The sequence below is a fragment of the Cyrtonyx montezumae genome, unplaced genomic scaffold (genome assembly GCF_038088225.1).
Source record: "Cyrtonyx montezumae isolate F1298 unplaced genomic scaffold, pur_monq_1.0 scaffold_2, whole genome shotgun sequence".
NCBI lineage: Eukaryota > Metazoa > Chordata > Aves > Galliformes > Odontophoridae > Cyrtonyx > Cyrtonyx montezumae.
Genome location: NW_027071936.1, coordinates 25,854,307 through 25,871,560, shown reverse-complemented (window position 1 = coordinate 25,871,560; position 17,254 = coordinate 25,854,307). Strand labels below are relative to the sequence as shown.

At 44.1% G+C, this 17,254-nt stretch overlaps 1 protein-coding gene across 1 annotated transcript; it reads left to right on the top strand.

Annotated features, from left to right (window-relative positions):
• Positions 1-593: 593 nt before the first annotated feature.
• PPM1K (protein phosphatase, Mg2+/Mn2+ dependent 1K) lies at positions 594-14,466 on the top strand. Its single transcript, XM_065736686.1, has 7 exons — positions 594-606; positions 3,172-3,665; positions 4,237-4,337; positions 11,282-11,447; positions 11,933-12,077; positions 13,020-13,154; positions 13,465-14,466. Exons 2-7 carry the CDS (start codon positions 3,226-3,228, stop codon positions 13,594-13,596), a joined length of 1,119 nt encoding a protein of 372 aa, XP_065592758.1. The 5' UTR covers positions 594-606; positions 3,172-3,225; the 3' UTR covers positions 13,597-14,466.
• The last annotated feature ends 2,788 nt before the right edge of the window (positions 14,467-17,254 follow it).

The window sequence follows — 17,254 nt, the reverse complement described above, 5'->3', positions numbered from 1 at the left end:
GACGTTTCGGGATGAGCGAAGGATGTGGCCCCGGGCAGCCTGATCTAGCAGGGGCTAGCAGCCTATGGCAAGGCTTGGGGCCGGCTGGCTTTAAGGGCCCTTCCGCCCAACCATTCTGTGATTCTATGAATAAACACTAATTGAAAGATGAAGAAGGTCCCTGAACGGGCGTTCAAGAGCCTGACAGACAAACCCAGCCAGGTTAAAACCTGGCTAAAGCCTGAGTACTGGCTCCGCTGAGAGGCTGTCGGAGGGAAATGGAAACCACTCGTTCTTGGAACGCCGGGATTGGGCACCCACCCGAGCCAAGCACGAGGAAGAGCCAGCGGGAACAGCAGCGCGGCATCCCACCGCCGAAGCCGCCCTCCTCCGCTCCCCGCAGGGCGGGGTGAAGGCGGCGGGGGGGCTCGGCCGCCTCCTTCGCCACCATTGGGGCCCTCGAGGGGCTGGGCCGCGCCGGGACGGCCCCCAGCGCCGCATTGGCCCCGCGGCCCCGCGGAGGGGAGAGGACGGGCGGGAGCATCGGACGTGGTTGTGGGGAGGTGCCGCCGCTCGCCGCCGGCTTCCCGGGCACGGCGAGAGAGCGCGGAGGAGGAGGTGGAGGAGGTAAGGGCTCTCCGCAGCGCGGCGGGAGGGGGGAGTCGGGTTCGGCCATCGCCTCCCCCCCGCTGGCCGCGGCGGGCGCGGTATCCTCCCGCAGCCGCAGCGCCGTGCTGGATGCTCGGCGTGCCTGGTGCGCTGCGGGGCACGGGTGGGCTGTTAGGCTTTTCAGCTGCCGGTGAGGAACGTTTCCATCCGCCGCAAAGAGGGTAGCCCTGCGGCTTTTGGTCTGCGGCTTAATCATTAACGCTAAACGCTGCGTTTCCTCGTCTACGTATACAGACCGTTCCTTTAGGTTAAATACTCGGAGGCTGTCGGGGTCAGACGGAGCGCCCTGCTGCCCGTTTCCCACCGCGGCCGTCTCCTTTTGGCTGCAGCACCGCCGGCCTGTTTTTCCCACATTGGTTTTTCTCCGTGTCTGCAGGCGTACCGGTTAGGAAAGAACAAGCTGTCCCCCAGCAGAACGCACAACTATTTACATCGCAGCAGCCACAGCCTGTTTTCGTGTTCCTCACTTGCAGAGACAGCTGAAGAACCCGCCCGCCACCGGGGTTTAGGAATCATAGAGCCATTATGGCTGGAATAGACCTTTAAGACCACCTAGTCCAACCGTCAGCCCATCCCCACCGTGACCACCAAAGCCTGCTGGTGGAAAAGGGGCTTTTAGGAGATGCATGTGATGGAAACAAGCACATTAATTAGCTCTGGATGTGTCTTCTGATCCACGCTGTGGATCCTGGGGGCTCTAAATATAGCTAACGTTTCTTGCTCACCTCTGGAGCTGACAGAAGTGTGGGCTTTGTGATTTGGCAGGCTTTCAGTTTTGTTGAGCTGTGCTTGGCAGGAGGAAGTGAACGTACTCTGCTGGCACGAGTCAAGGGCAACAGGAAACAAGAAGAAAATCTCAAGGAAGAAAATCAGGTATTAACTACCTGTGAGTATAGTGCAATAAGGGTGAGACATTGCAGACATCCAGGAGTAAAATGGAAAATCACTCACTGTGGAAATGAGCCAGTTCCATTCAGCTGGTGTCTAGGCCAAATTCATCCGGTGCAACAATATTGATTCCCAGCATGTTTGGCATTGATTGAGCTGGCTGTTCCTCTGTAAATGCTAAATAAACAAATATTTCCTCACCTAAGATACTACATTAAAGATAAATCAAGAGCATCCAAAATAACATGCTTTGAGCTGTGCAAGCTTACTGTATGCCACCAGAAAGCTCATGTCCCAGCCATTCTCTAATTAAGCAACTGCTCACCAAGTTATCTTTATGAATGTTTTTGTAAGCACCCAGTTTTTGACTGTGATTAAAGGTAGTTGTAAAACTGTATTTCAAAATTACAGATGCAATTGTGATTAGAATCTGAAAAACACAATGGCAAGGTGTTCCAGTCCAGAATTACGTATCTCCAGGGTATGCATACTGCTCACACTTTGCTGCTGGATCATGTCAGACACTTCTGCCATCCTATGTATTTTTAATCCCTTTATTATGGTATGGAATACTTTTCACTCATAGTTTTGCTCTTGGCAACTCTCCAATACAAGCAAACATTTAGCAATAACAAGAGCAATCCCTTGCTTAACTCTTAGCATGGTTGGTTACAGTGATCTGAAAGTCTAGGTCAAATCTATCTGGTGCAACAACATGAGCTTACTACCAAATGCACCCCAGCTCTTTTGACTTTAATCCTTTGGGCTGTTACTCTGCAAATAACTAAGCAAATCTCTCTGTGTTATTCAGCTTGCTAGATGGATACGTGTCAATAAATTTTATCTATCTGTGCTGAGCCAACTGGTGTATTTAATTCATCTGAGCTGGAAAAGACATCTGAAAAGTCAATGGAAGATCTTGCTTCCTATGATAACTCAGGGATTTCAAGGTTGGGTGGTAAAGAACGCCAGACAGAATAGCTAAAAGCTGCATGGACAGTGTTTTGTGAAGTTCAAGTGAGTAATTGTGCATATACACAGGCAGACTTAGAGGCTGTTTTTAGCCTTAAAAAATAAAAATAAAATCATAATTCCCTTTCCATTTCTGTTTTGAGAAGTATTACTCGAGTCCTAATGAAATGGAACAGAACTGAATATCACGTCTCCTTTGAAGCATTCAGCTCTTTAAAATCAAAGCATGTATATTTTTTTTCCACCCTCCACAATTCACAGCACATATATTATAGCAATTGCTTGAGCTGGATGCATGATAAACTCATTCAGCAACCTTACCTCATATTTCAACGTTTTCCTAGTTCTGCTGAGATGGAACGAAGTTATTATCACTCTCATTAGCTCCATTGCAACCCGTGCCACCTCTGAAAATATGGGATATCACGATGAAGGCAGAGATGGCTTGCCTCGATTTATCTGCAGCACTCCTCATCAGAACTGTAACTGTGGGCTGGTCCGTGCAGGATTGTTTCTCGATGAGTCATGCAGAGGCTCTTCTAGGCAGTGCTGTGCTATGCAGTATTAGCTGGGCTCTGACTGTGAGATTGTTTCCTGAATGATGTAACTGATAGTCCCCCTTCCTGTGCTGATTCTTGATCAGTTTTCTCTTTGTTCTTGAAGACATTCCAGCTGCTGCATCTCTTTTATCCCTACGAATCTCTGCGAAGACAAGTTATGTCAACAGCTGCTTTAATCCATTTGGTAAGAAACGGAGGTTATCAAGTCCGGAGGAGAGCCCTGCTGACATCCCGCCTCTTGCAAGACGAGAAGCGTACGACAGCTGAGTGCTACGTTTCCACCTCCGAACGCCGGCCATCCCGCTTCGATCCAGACGGGAGCGGACGGCCCGCCACCTGGGACACCTTTGGCATCTGGGACAATCGCATTGATGAGCCTATTCTCCTCCCACCTAGCATAAAGTATGGGAAGCCGATTCCAAAAGTCAGCTTGAGCAAAGTGGGCTGTGCCAGCCATATTGGGAAGCGGAAGGAAAATGAAGACCGCTTCGATTATTCTCAGCTGACTGAGGATGTCCTGTACTTTGCAGTATACGACGGACATGGTGGGGCGGCAGCAGCAGACTTCTGTGCTAAGAACATGGAGAAATATATCAAGTAAGTTTGCATGGAGTGAACCTTGGTTAATGACTTATAGCAGAGCCTCTCTCCTTACAGCTAAAAGGGAATCTGTGGGCCATATGTTGCTGCTAATCGTCCCAGGTTGCACAGCCATCTAGCCTTACAGGGACAGCAGGAACACGGCAAAGGAGTAATTCGCGTTACAACAGATGTGCCGTGATGCATTCCTCTGTATGTTCCCTGCCCGGGGAGCAAGCCTAGAAAGACAAGAAAAGAAAATGTGATTGTACTCACCAGGAGAGAGCTGGGAATACAGAGCATATGAATTGCCTGTTGTCAGATGGGGTTATGTGATCATAGACCCAGTAGGTTGCTGACACTCCTCTGTAGCTCTGTTATATGCCTGAGTGCTGGAAGAGGCACTTGAAGTGTTTGCAGAATTAGAGGGTTGAGCTTTCAGTGCAAGTCATTGGTAAAGCAGTATTACCTTTTCACTGTAATCTAGCATTATTCAATGCATGCAGAGTGGAAGTAAGTCCATGAAAGAGATTGATTAAGGTGAATACTTCTTGGTAAAAAGTCTTAATTTTTTATGCATTGTTTCCAGAGAATTTGCTGCTCAAGAGGAGAACTTAGAAAAAGTTTTGAACGATGCTTTTCTAGAAATAAACAAAGCTTATGAAAGGCACGCTCAGCTGTCTCCTGATGGTAGGTAAAAAAACATTCTACTCTTACGAGTGTGGGGAAAAAGGGTTTGGTTACTGCTTGGTATTTTTGTACTTTTTCTGAGAACAGATAAAAGATTTTCTGAGAACAGCTTGAAAACTGTTTTATTTCATATATGTTTTTACTCTAATCACTTACTGCAAACTAAACAATTGTGCTTTACTTCCCTAAAAATGAAAAAGCAATAAAAAAGTCTAGGTCAGATTTACTGGGGGAGTTATTTAATCTGAGTTTTAGCATAATCCACACTGAATTTATCTTAACATCATTCTGTCAAGAAAGGTGTTTGTCAAGTTGGCAGGGAGTGATTTAAATTGGCAAGGTGCATAATTTTCCTGTGTGAGAAACACTGTCTTCTTTGGGTTTGTTTTTTGTTTTTGTTTTCTTTCTGAAAAGTTGCTATTCCCTTTAGTAGAAAGGAACACTGTCTAAAGTTCCCCTTTCTTACTTGGCTGCTGCAGCTGAGGAGCAATATGAGCCAGAAGTAATACCAATGGTAACGCTTCTGCACAGGGAATCACCAGAGCAGCTGAGTATGAAAGGGAAAACAACAGTCAAGAGGAAAACAAGATTTGCTGTGGTAAAGCTGGCACCAGCCCCTTCAGATTTTCTTAGTCCTGGCTGTTAACCAAGTTCTTGTATATACATACAGAGGCTATCCATATCTGAAATTCCAGTCACAGCAGCTGGAGCTTATAGGGAGTAATTTGGGAAGGAGATAAAGGAGTTAGTTCACCCAGTGTTTAAATAAATAAAAAGAAAACCAAACCCTAACAACCTGTCCCAGTGCTGCTGCAGATACTGGCAATGCTACAGGACCTTTAGGGAATGGAGCTGCACTGTGTCCTTGGGGCTACTTTTACTTCCCTTAAGCAATCTGTGAAAACAATCTATTAATGGAGTGGTTTCCTGCTCTTAAAGTGCTAACCAAACCTACCTAGCCTCAAATGCTTCCTGGCTGGACAAGTAGCCTGACTGCTGCGTCACTGTGAGGGATGTATAGCTTTCCTCTTACCTGATAAGAGCTTATGTATCAGAACAGAAAATCTCTCAGGTTCTGAAACACAGCTCTTAAAAAGGAATTTAATCTGTAAAGCTCATTTTTCCATTATAACCTATTTTATTTCTAAATTCTGAAAACCACCTGTTGTTTAAAAAGAATAATAATTGTGTTAAACATCCATAGTCATTTTTGACCTGTGAAGTCAGTTTTAACTGAGCTTAATGAGAGGGATATCAGTAGAGCAGATGAGTTTTGGATCCAAGAGTCTCCTTGTAAGCCCAGATTTAAAAAAAAAACAAACACAAAAACACAAACCTACAGGCTTACATGCTTCCCTGTATCAGCAGCTTTGATTTTTAGTAACATGAAGATTTTGTTATATTTGTGCCCTGCCCAGTCCATTCGTTTTTAAGAGAGCTCTTTATTTTGCTCACGTTCAAATCTCAGCATTTCCTCAAGAAGGATGTTTGGAACGTATACTGTTCTGTTACTGTGAACACAGTTTCTGATTATAGCATTCTTTACTCAAGATATAATGAACTGAACAAGAAAAATATTTAATAAACAAGCTGTACAGCAAGCTGGGCATTTTGGAATTCCTTATGGGATTTTATCATACCATTTAACTGCCTAATTGGGGCTGCTCACTGAAACAAATGCCAGCAAATTTATTTAACAGTCATCAAGATACTGAACAAGCCTTCTGCATTAAAAAACCTTGAGGACAAACAAAATAGAAGGGAAAGGCAATCGTTTAACATCCACAAGGGGCCATGTCCTACAAAGTACTCAGTGTTTCTTAGGGAGGCTGAATGCTTGCATACTCTTCCCACAGGAGCCAGTGGAATCTAAAAATGCCCAGTGCTCTTGACTGGTTGCCCAGCTGCAAATAAAGCTAAAAGGGAAAGAGTGGAGTAATGGGGTGCACAGACAAATGCAGATTTCTGAACAAAGCAAACTTTTGTATATCTGTTGATTTACACACACAAAAAAAAAAAAAGTTCAATGCTTGGTTGACTGTTTGGTGTGGTTATTTTTGTCTTTGCTGCTCTTTTGAAAGTTACGTAAAATTCAATGGTTTGCATGTATCCTTGTTAGAAGACTAATTCCAAACTGATTCAGTTTGCCAGCAATAATTCTGAATAACTGTGGCTATTCTAGATGTGATGGTCAAAGTTTCTCAAAGATGGTGCTCACTAGTGTAACACGGGTTATCTGGCACACGCTGGATGCTCAAGGCCAACCTCCTTTTCAATCACTGCCACAGCTGATGAAGTGCAGAAAAATATCTTACTTGAGTCTTGTTCCCACAGACAGCCCTGCCAGGACTCCTTTCACTGTATTCTGTAACATGCAGGGGGGGATGATCAGGGTGTCCAGATCTTTACTTACACACAGCCAGCTTTGAAAATGAATACTTGCATGTTTGAAGGAACGTAATTGCCAGGAGGTGACTAGAGGAAATCTGTAACAAAATTATGCAACTTTGGCTAACACAATGCTTATAATGATATTTAGAAGGGAAAAAAAGGACATCCTATGGCAACAATTTAACAGGACATGAGTTGTTGGAGAACCTAGCATTGTCTTCCAGGACACTGCCCTTTCTAGGACAGTTTACAATTTATAAGCATTTAAAGTTAGAGTTGAAAAACAAGTAAAATAATACCTTATTTGAGTTCTCAATAAAAGTAATTGTCTATGCATGTGTTCCAATACTGCTACTATGCTTGGTGTGCAGGTTTGCTAGTTCTGTTGGACTGCTGTACTGGCCTGCAGGCTGTTCCTGTGTCCCCTCTGACAGTTTCATACAAAAGCATAAGAAACTTCCTGTTGGAGGAATTATTTCTAATCATTGAGAGGTCAGGGAGACGCCTGAGTCTTTAAGCATAGTGTTAGATATTTCTTCAAAAACTCATTTTCATTCACTTCCACACATTCAAATATACCCCGTCACTGTTATATCACTGCTAAATTAACATACAGGACACAGTAAAGGAAGCTCACAATCAACAAATACATCATCATCCATGGGGCAACCACTAACAGAGATGGACAGTTTTCTGTTATATTGGAACAGCAGTAAAAACCTAAGTGTAAAATCTGAATAGCTTTCTTGAGTAAGGACAGAAATAAACAACTGATCATGCTCAAGGAAATTAGGACATTGCTCTGGAGAAATGGAAGACAAACCCTGCCCAGGCCTAGTGAGGTCCTACAAGGTAACTGCTGCTGCTTCTGTCCACTGCAGGCACCATCCACCATTCAGGAAAAATGACAGGCAGTCAGTGTTTCCATCAACCTCCATGTTCAGTGCATCTAACTCTAATCACGTTGACCACTCACTTCTGGAATAGCCATCTTGTTAAAATATAGCCTGGTATTACCTGACGTGTCTGTGTTTGAAGGGCCTTCCTGGAAACTTAACGTGCTGAGCAAACAGCAAAGTATTTTAAAATGATTACGTTTAAAAAATAGTATTTGGATTTTTTTAAGTTATTGTTTGAACACATGATTATTTTTGCTTTGAATATGTTATCCTGCAACACTGAGGAAAAGGGAGAGCTGCAGAAATTGTTACTTACATATTTCATAATGCCATCAACATCACAAAGACTACTTTTTTTTTATCCAAAGCTCTCAATTATTACCAAATTGAGTTGAACAATACTAATTACAGTATGTTGGGGGTGTTTACTTTGCATGTTTGTCCATGGATCAGAAGGAATCATTCACTGTCTTCATTAAAATAGCCCTATTTTAGCTGGTGTGGGTTTGAACTCTCAATTTTTGTTTTGTATATATATTGATTATTATATATAAATTACCTTGGGAAAATGGGCTATATTATATTCTGAAAATGTTCAGTAAGGTGGCCACTCTCATGTGAGACAGTCATATCTGGCATCAGTACATTTGTTTGGTTGACTTTTTGATTGGACATTTAGCATCAGCCACCCCAAAAAATTTGTCTGTGGCCAAAGATGCACATGTAAGTCTATAGTATGGCCAAACAAGACACTGCACAGCTCATCAGGCCCTTCCTCTGTAGAAGACACCGTGGGCAAACCCAAAATGACTGCGTGCCCTGTTTTGCAGCCCTTGTCCTTTCATCTCCAGTGTTGCAGGTTTATTTTGTTTGAACAAAGTCCCTGGGTCAATTTCCTATTTGCCTCTGTGTACGTGTTATTTGTGGCAGACACTGTACCTGGTCAGCAGCTCTAGAACTGGAGGCCCTGGACACTATATGCTGGGCTTCAGTGGAAAGAGAGATCTGCTTAATTTTGTCCCAGGTGAAGGAGTCCGGCGGTTCCTAGCCTGGACTACTGGAAGGTTCCCACATCCTCTTTGTCACATTAGTTGAGATGACTTGCAGTAAAAAGTGTCCAGTGAGTGTTAAGAACCTATTGAAAGATCTTAGTTTTATAGTGATATTGTTAGGTAAACAAGATAAATTCTTATAATTTTAAAAACAAGTACACGTGCTGATGCGATACATTTTTGTGTTATTAAATAACCTAGCAGCGGTCATAGTAAAACATTAGAAGTGTTATCTCCTCATCACTGCTGTGTTTTGGAACTGTGTGAGAGATCACATAATCCCTTTAGTCTGACCGGACCCACGTTCTTCCACCCCTACCAGATGGTGATTCAGTTTCAGAGAAGAAAGCATGAGCGGCATTTGTTTTCCTCAGAGTGCAATTTAACAAGCAAACTTTTTTAGGACACAAGTTGGCACGGCCATTACCACAGCTTTGTGCTGTATTTCTGATGGGTCTTCAGTATCATCCTCTGCTTCCTGATAGCAGGTCTGCTGGCTTTAAGAGTTGGCACTGTAAAGATGCACATTCACCTGCATGACCAACTGTTTACAGTCAGTCATGGATTACAGACTACAGACCAACCTATTCTGAAACCGTATGTGTTTGTCAGCATAGTTCCAAAACAAGTGATGAGATGGGAAACTAGTGGCATTAATTTTAATGTTTAAATAAAATATATTTTCTGCAAAGTAAAAGAGGCACTTTTAAGTAGGTTCTTCATTTTACTTCTTTTAGCTGTTGGCTAAAACAGGTATTTTACTGGCTCTAATAAAATTTCTAATCACACCACTACTTACTATTATCTTATTTTATAATATACCTCAAAATGAGTCTGCACTTGACTTGTCCTTGCTTTCAAGTAGAAACAAGATGTCAGTGCTTACGTGAATACTCAAGAGGCTTCTGGCATCTACATGGTTTTGAATCTTGTAGTCTGTATTATAGCTGTAACACAGTTCAAGGTGCATCCTGTGTCACTATGGTGGATGTTCACTGTGGACTTGTTGGTTAAGTCTGTTAACCAAGTCACTACCAGCAGTAATAATACCTGTTTTAAGTAATAACACAAGCTTAGTTTAGATGGCTTTCTGAAAAATTTTGGTTTTTTGTTTCATCAGTTCACTGCTTTCACCTGACAGCAAGGCTCCATGCACACATCAGGGCGTTGTGTGGCCCCAGTCCCTTCCACCATTCCCGGTCAGTGCCACAGAACTAAAGGCAGGAGCATGTGTAGCACAGAGCTCTGCAGAAGTGGTGGTGGGAAGATCTTCAATCATTACTCGTGAAAATAGGAATATATTTAGAGATTCTCATTGCCAAGAGCCCCAAATCTCTCTCTGGAATTAGCTAGCTTTTAAAACCTATTACTGAAACGCCTCAGTGTGCAAGAGGCCTCCAGAGGGCCTTTCAGAGGCACTTGCATGGGCTGTGAGTTGTTCCCAGCTCAGCTTTTTACTGTAAAAGCTCAAATTAGCAGGAGCTAGTGCTTTCTAGGCAGTTCTCCCTAATCAGTGCAGCGTGTTTTGCAGGCTGCAAAGGTAGACTCTTCCTTTTAAACAATAAGCAAGCAAAAAATGAGGGCTTGGCAGTTCTTCTGGCATTTCCTTCACCATGGATAAATCTGCACGCCTTTTCTGAAACAGGCAGACAGACTTGTTTTTCTCCTTTTTAAGCACAGGTTTTATTTCCCCTGAGCAAGTTTGCTTGCAGTGGTCACTGCAGCCAGGCCCCTAAAACAGTCAGCTCAGATCACTCCCCTGCCCTGTAAGAGGAGAAGACCAGCAGCTAAGGCTGCAGCTCACCCTCCAGGCAGCAAATGTCAAATAATCCCACCAGCATGCAAGGGCAGATTGCCCAGAGGCATGGACGGCTGCCAGGTGACTTGCACCAGTTTGCAACGCAAGGCAAGGCAGCTCTGCCTTAGTGCTGCAACCTCCAACAAATCTGCAGGGCTGTAAGAGAGCAGAGTGCCCTTCTCAAAAAAGGCAGCGCTTGCTGGCAGAGCCCTTTGTCTCTTGGCAAGCCAAGGGGAACGAGAGAAAGATTATTAATAACAACAGCAACTGGAGAACCCCGCAGACTGCAGCCAGGAAGCCATCTGAAGGTTTTCTTCTGCAGAACTACATGCAGCTCCAATTACAATTACTCAGCCGTCCACTTCACTGCCTCACAGGAGGAGAGAACCATCAGCCTTATGGTGGGCTACCAATGCACTCACTGTGCAAAGGGATAAAGACAAGAACCCTGTACCTTGAGAGGAACTGATGGGACCAAAAGGTTTGCTACAAACTGAAGCCACTGTATCTCATCCTGCTTTAACTCCACTCGCCCTCTTGCATGGAGCCATGCTGTTGCACAGAAACAGACACTCCTCATTTCCTCCCTCTCTCCCCCCAGCCCAAGTCCCATATGCATGTTTGTTTGCTATTTATTTTTTTATATATCTATAGTTTCAGTTTAAACTTAAAAGCAATTAAATAGTGGCAACATAGAACACAAGTTATCTTTGTTTTAACCAGTTGACACTGGTTGCTTTGTTACAAATGGTCCTGTGCTTTGAGGCAGTGATAAAACCTCTCTCTCTGATATGACATTTGTAGCAACTCTCATGAACTCTGGGACCACTGCAACAGTGGCCCTGCTGCGGGATGGTATTGAGCTGGTAGTGGCAAGTGTGGGTGACAGCCGTGCCCTGCTGTGTCGAAAAGGAAAGGCCATGAAACTCACCATTGACCATACGCCAGAAAGGAAGGAGGAGAAGGAAAGGTACTTGTCAGCTTGTGTTGTTGCTTTCTGGGGAACGGCCTCTGTCAGGCTGTGCTGCTGCCAGGTAGGACCTGGGACAAAGGCTGGAAAAAAAAGGCACAGCCCCAGTTAAGTCATTTATTTCCATTTAAAGAACTGGGGACTTATAAAGTACTACGTGAGTATAAACTATCATGGCAGTAAGACCAGCAGAGCTAGGAGGCTGTGACTAACTGGCTACTGAGCTGTGACCACATGGTTCAAAGACTCATCCAAGAGTTCCAAGGGATATCCAAGATGTGAAGAAATGTGTTGTAGTTCCCAGGGCAGTAGTCAGCCCTCTAAATCCTATTCCTTTTGTGGAACCCTTCAGAGAGGGCCTCTCAGCTCAGGTCCCTGGTACCCCATCTCACATGAGCAGATAGTGGCAGAAATTGCAGCTACAGATGGGGAAACAGTCTGAATCTGTAACTCATCTTTGCTTTCTCTCTTGTGCCTCTGGACAGGATTAGGAAGTGCGGTGGCTTCGTTGCCTGGAACAGTTTGGGACAACCTCATGTGAATGGTAGACTTGCAATGACGCGGAGCATAGGAGATTTGGATCTTAAAAACAGTGGTGTGATAGCCCAGCCAGAAACAAAAAGGGTTCAGGTAAAAGAAAGCCTGGTTTGCAGAGACAGCAATTGGACTAAGGGGCAACAAAGCTATCTGAAGCAGGTGGTGGTAACCACACAGTTTGCTCAGGTGAAACCACATGACCAAGCTTTGGTTTTCACTTGTGGTGAAATAACCCACAACCAGCTCTACATAAGTTATCTCAGATTAACACTAAAGATAGAAGAGAATCTAGTCCTGACAGTAAATTCAACAAGGTTAACTTCTAAATCCCTGTTATCACAGTATAACATAGGATAACAAATGAAAGACTGCACATGATATCCATTACCATAATACAAAGGTTTCATTCTGTTTGGGGCTTGTGGTCAGATCCTACTTTCAAGGTTAACACTGGTACAAAGCCACCACTGAGAACTAAGTGGGATTTGGAAAAGCAAAGTCACCAAGGACAGTAGAATTTGTAGAAGGTTACATATTTAGGAGGAAGGAAGAAGGAAAGGGCAGTTGCATCCATTTTACATTAGCTTCACAACTGTCCAGGAAACAGATCAACCACCCAGCATAAATGCATTCATATTTTTGTAAAGACAAAACCAAGTCCCTCCTCTCAGCTCATACTGTTTGACATTTTTCCCCAATGGATTTCCCGGTGCCCAGGGAACTTACAGTCATTCTTTCCCAGTCCAACGCAAAACACTGTCCATGAGGCCTGAGGGGCTCAGGAAGTAACTGCAAGTGCTAATGTGTCTTCCTTGAAATCCTCAGGGGTAATGTACAGCTCTGGTCTTTTGGCCTCACTGTATCCAGAAGGCTTCTTCCTAGAACTGTTAGACCTCATATAGAAAGCAGGAGAACAGGCAGCACTCCCAGAAAAAAGTACTTTGCAACAAAGGGTAAAAAAAAAGAAATCAAGGCAGCAGCTTTGCCTTGCAGCACTCTCTTCACTGTTGTGCATACTTTGTACCTTTATTGCAGTTACATCATGCAGATGACAGCTTCCTAGTCCTTACTACAGATGGTATCAACTTCATGGTGAACAGTCAGGAGATCTGTGACTTCATCAACCAGTGCCACGACCCCGCTGAAGCTGCCCATGTTGTTACTGAGCAGGTAATGCTAGCATTTCTTCAAGTATCAAAGCACCACATCCTTGCAAGGGCACAAAGACATCATTTCAATTAACACGCTTAGTTCTTGGTCCACAGAACTGCCAACAGTGTAGGCAGGAACCACCAGTTTCTTAATGGGGGTTTTGGTCAGTGGTATATCCCATGGAAAACTTGGAAGCATGCAAGAGCCTGCAGTGTTGGAGCTGGGAATAAGCAAGGAAGTTTCAGAGCACGCTGTCCCATGTGGAGTCAGATAGCTGCTTCCCTTTCTGAGCAAGATTGTCACGCTGACAATTTGTTTCTTCCTTCAGGCAATGCAGTACGGCACTGAAGATAATAGCACGGTTGTCATAGTGCCATTTGGAGCATGGGGAAAGTATAAAAATGGCGAGGTCAACTTCTCCTTCAGCCGTAGTTTTGCCTCCAGTGGGAGGTGGGCGTGAAGACCTGACAGAGCTATCTTTTTCTGCAATAACCTGGACACAATGTGTTACAAGAGAACGCACCCATCTGTTCACAGGTTGACTCAGTGTCTCGTCCATCCCTTCTGCTGCCAGCTATGGAAGATGCAGTGCTCCTTTGGTGCGTGATTGCTGCTTACAGCTGATCACATTTTACTTTATTTATTCAGATCAGCACTAGGGCAGCTATATCTGGGTTTCTAATCCCAGCAGCTCCTCACACCATTTCATTTGCACAGTTGAGTCTCTGGGCATGAGCTATGGCAGATCTGTTGTATCCCAACCCTTGTTACTGAGTACTTTGTTACCTGGCAGCTGTGAAAGTCCAAAACTGAGCTATGCACCATCTTCTTTGTACATTAACACACGGGAACAAATGCAGTGTTCTTAGCAAGACAAAAAGGGAGTTTGTTGTTTTCCTCCGCCATGGAGTCACCCAAAACTCCCCCATGTTTCAGGAGAAACAGGTAAAATACAAGGGGGAAGTGTCTGAGCAATTAGCCTGTGGTTATGTTCTGGTGCCAGGGCCATTCCATGTAGCCGAATGACGTCCCAATAGAGCACTGCTTTGCTGAGCTTTAGGCTTTCTCTGCTATTTTACCTGGGATCCTTTAGCTCCAAAGAGACAGAGCAAGCAGGAGCCATGTGTTGTTGGACAGATGGGAACCCATTGGGCCCAAAGCCCCTACAGTCTCTGTGGACCATGCAGCAGTCCCTGGCACTGTGCTGCCTTCAGTGTGTTGGTGCCTGACATAGGTGCATATAGGAGGGGAAAAAAAAAAAAGCAGCACATTTTTGAATTGCAGAGACTGTCATCAATTTTCATGTCTTTTTTTTTTCTTATTCTTCTTTTTTCCCTCTTCTTTTTGATTTTCTCTAAGAAAAGGAAATCATTTCAAAGAGCTTTCACTTCAAGATCATTTGGATGCATGGAGACAGGAGAGTTTATTTCTTCACATGTGAGAATTTTCCTGCCCTCTGCCAAAGATTTTTTTTAGTTAGTTTTGGTCTCCTGGTATCAAGAAGACAGCTGTAAAATACTGAAAGCAAGAAAGCTTGAGAAAGAAAAGAATACTTTAATAATGTATGGCAATTTTTCTAAGTTTTGGGTGCTGCTACTACTAGGCATCAGGTAGTTGATCACCAGAAGGCACAAAGGGCAAGAGCCCTGAGCCAGCTTGTTGCTGCTGTGATACAAACTGCTGCTGACATGTCAACAGCAGGTTGAGCTGCTCTTCATACTTCCATTCAGCCCCAGTTTTTCCTCACTCAAAATAAGCTGAGCATCTCCTGTAGTCTCCAAATTGCCCCACAGTGAGAAAATATGGGCAGAGAAAAATCAGGCTTTTCCCATACAGACAACATTAGATTTTGTTCTGTATTTCCAACAGCACCATTGTAAAAATAAATAAAAATAAAAAGCAAGCAAACCAACCAACAATAACTAAATGTGAAAGAAAATTGTCTGACCCTAATCTCCTTACAGCAAGGAAAAACATTTCTGCGATGCCTGGTCCACTTCTCATTTTCCAGTGAGTCATAGGCATCTTTTTTTAGCCCCATCCAGGCCCAACGTGATAGCAGTCATTCCATGTGTTCTCCTTCTGGCTGCAGGCTTGGGAACACCCTGCAGGGCACAGCTTTGTACTGACGTTAATACTCTACGTATAGACAGTATGTTGGTCATGTCTCATCACTTGGCGTATTTAATATGGTGTACATTATGTGTGTATTAGGTTTATAGATATAAACAGATTGTGACTCAATATTTGTAAGTTTCTATTGTGTTTGGTGCTGTTGCCCAGGCAGGCACGTTTAATGAGCACATCAGTTTACAGTTCTAATACCTTCACTCTCCCCCAGATTTCCCCAGTTCTGTCTTCACTCAAGATCAGAATGTTTAGTCCTGGTCTCCCCCTTGTTTACTTGAGGCAAAAGGGCACTAATAGAGAACTTGCAATTCTCAACCTGCACAATCTGTTTGTAGCAAAAGCAGCACAACACATCCTCTCCTGAGCATTTGCAGAGAGGCAGAACCTGACAGAGGCTCAGCAAGCTGCTCCAGCAAAGCAGTTATGACCCATTTGCACTGCAGAGCTAACTCCTGCTGAATGCAGAGCTAACTCCTGCTGAAACAGCAAGTGCTCCCAGCTGAGGGTTAACCACACAGCAGTCTTACCATGAGCCAAAGAAGGGCTACAGTCAGCTTTGGTTTCAAGTGTCAGGCATGAGTAGCAGAGTAAGGATTTGGACATGCCTCATGAACGCCCTTCAGTGCCAAATGCTGCTCATTCCTGTTTGGCCAGCCATCCAGCTAGGCAGACAGAAGATATCAAGGGCCCTGGGGGTGTTTGTGACAAGTACGCATTGATTTGTTTGAGCTGTGCTGGGTACTTGCCAAGCTGAATACATGATATCAGATGCAAGGTGGTAATGAATAGCACTGCAGGTGCTCTGAGAAATGGCCTGGCTGATGGAGTAGCTTCTAAGCATTGATCAGTAAGTATGTAAAAGGAAGTAATTTTTATACTCGAGGGAGTTTGGAAGCATTTTTTTGTTTTATTCCTATCTGGTTCACAGCCAGGTTGGATGGGGCCCTGGACACCTTGGTCTCAACAGCTGGCAACCCCACCTGTGGCAGGGAACTTTACGATCCTTGAGGTCCCTCCAAACCTGAGCCATTCTGTGATTCTATGGTAGCCTAATTTCATAGAGAGTGGAAGCAGTTGGGTGCTTCTGTTTCCTCCAGAAGACTGATTGTCCTCTCAGAGGAAGGATCTATGCATAGCAGTATATATAGTTTAAAAAGGAAGGGATAAGACAAAGCTTTGCAGAATAGGAGGAGGTTAGGTAAAGATACACTGGCAGTTCCTATTACTACATTTAAACAGTCACAGAAAAGCTTTGATTGGAAAAGACATGGTGATGTCATCCCATCCAGCCTACTGCTCAAAGCAGGGCTCATTTCAGAATTACGTGCTGCAGCTAAGGCTGCATATCTACTGACCCTGGACTACAGAGACTGAAATGAGGTGAGAAGAAAGAGTTTGGCATGAGAGCGGTCTGCCTGTGGAACCACCAGAACACAGCGAAGTTGAAAGCTTACCAGTATCTGAAAAACAGCAGGTACTTTGTGTGGCTACTAATAAATGTCACCAATAAATTAGTGCAAGCTGCTTCATTTAAAAAGCAGTGTGACAGGAGATTACAAAGACACATTTCTTATTCCCTGACTGTTCCCTGTAGTTTTCTGCATCTCACTCTGAAGTGAGCAAGCTACCAGTGAAGGCGGATTGCTTTGCCAGGTGGCCCACAGGTCTGCCCATTCCTTTTTCCATTGCTAACAGTGACTTTCACAACGGCTTGTGTGAATTCCTGCCTTCATGCTGTGCGTTGCCAGACTCCGAGTACATCAGAAACATTGTTTGGCACAGACCCTCCGTTACCAGGATCTTTCTTTTTCCCAAACAACAGCCCTGGCTTTTCTTGCAAAGGAGATGACCATCTCCCTTTAGATTCATCTGCACCAAGCCTTGTTTTTCTCCAAGAAGTCAGAAAAAAACCTGCAGTGTCCCAGGTGATGGATTTTTCTGACACTTGACACTTCTTACTAAAGAAGCATTAGGACAAGTCACAGGAA

What these genes read in the sequence shown, in the direction of transcription:
- PPM1K (XM_065736686.1), top strand. Translation starts at nt 3,226, where the DNA reads ATGTCAACAGCTGCTTTAATCCATTTGGTAAGAAACGGAGGTTATCAA. An exon ending in AACATGGAGAAATATATCAA is followed by an intron (nt 3,666 to 4,236) that starts GTAAGTTTGCAT and finishes CATTGTTTCCAG; the next exon opens with AGAATTTGCTGCTCAAGAGG. An exon ending in CAGAAACAAAAAGGGTTCAG is followed by an intron (nt 12,078 to 13,019) that starts GTAAAAGAAAGC and finishes CCTTTATTGCAG; the next exon opens with TTACATCATGCAGATGACAG.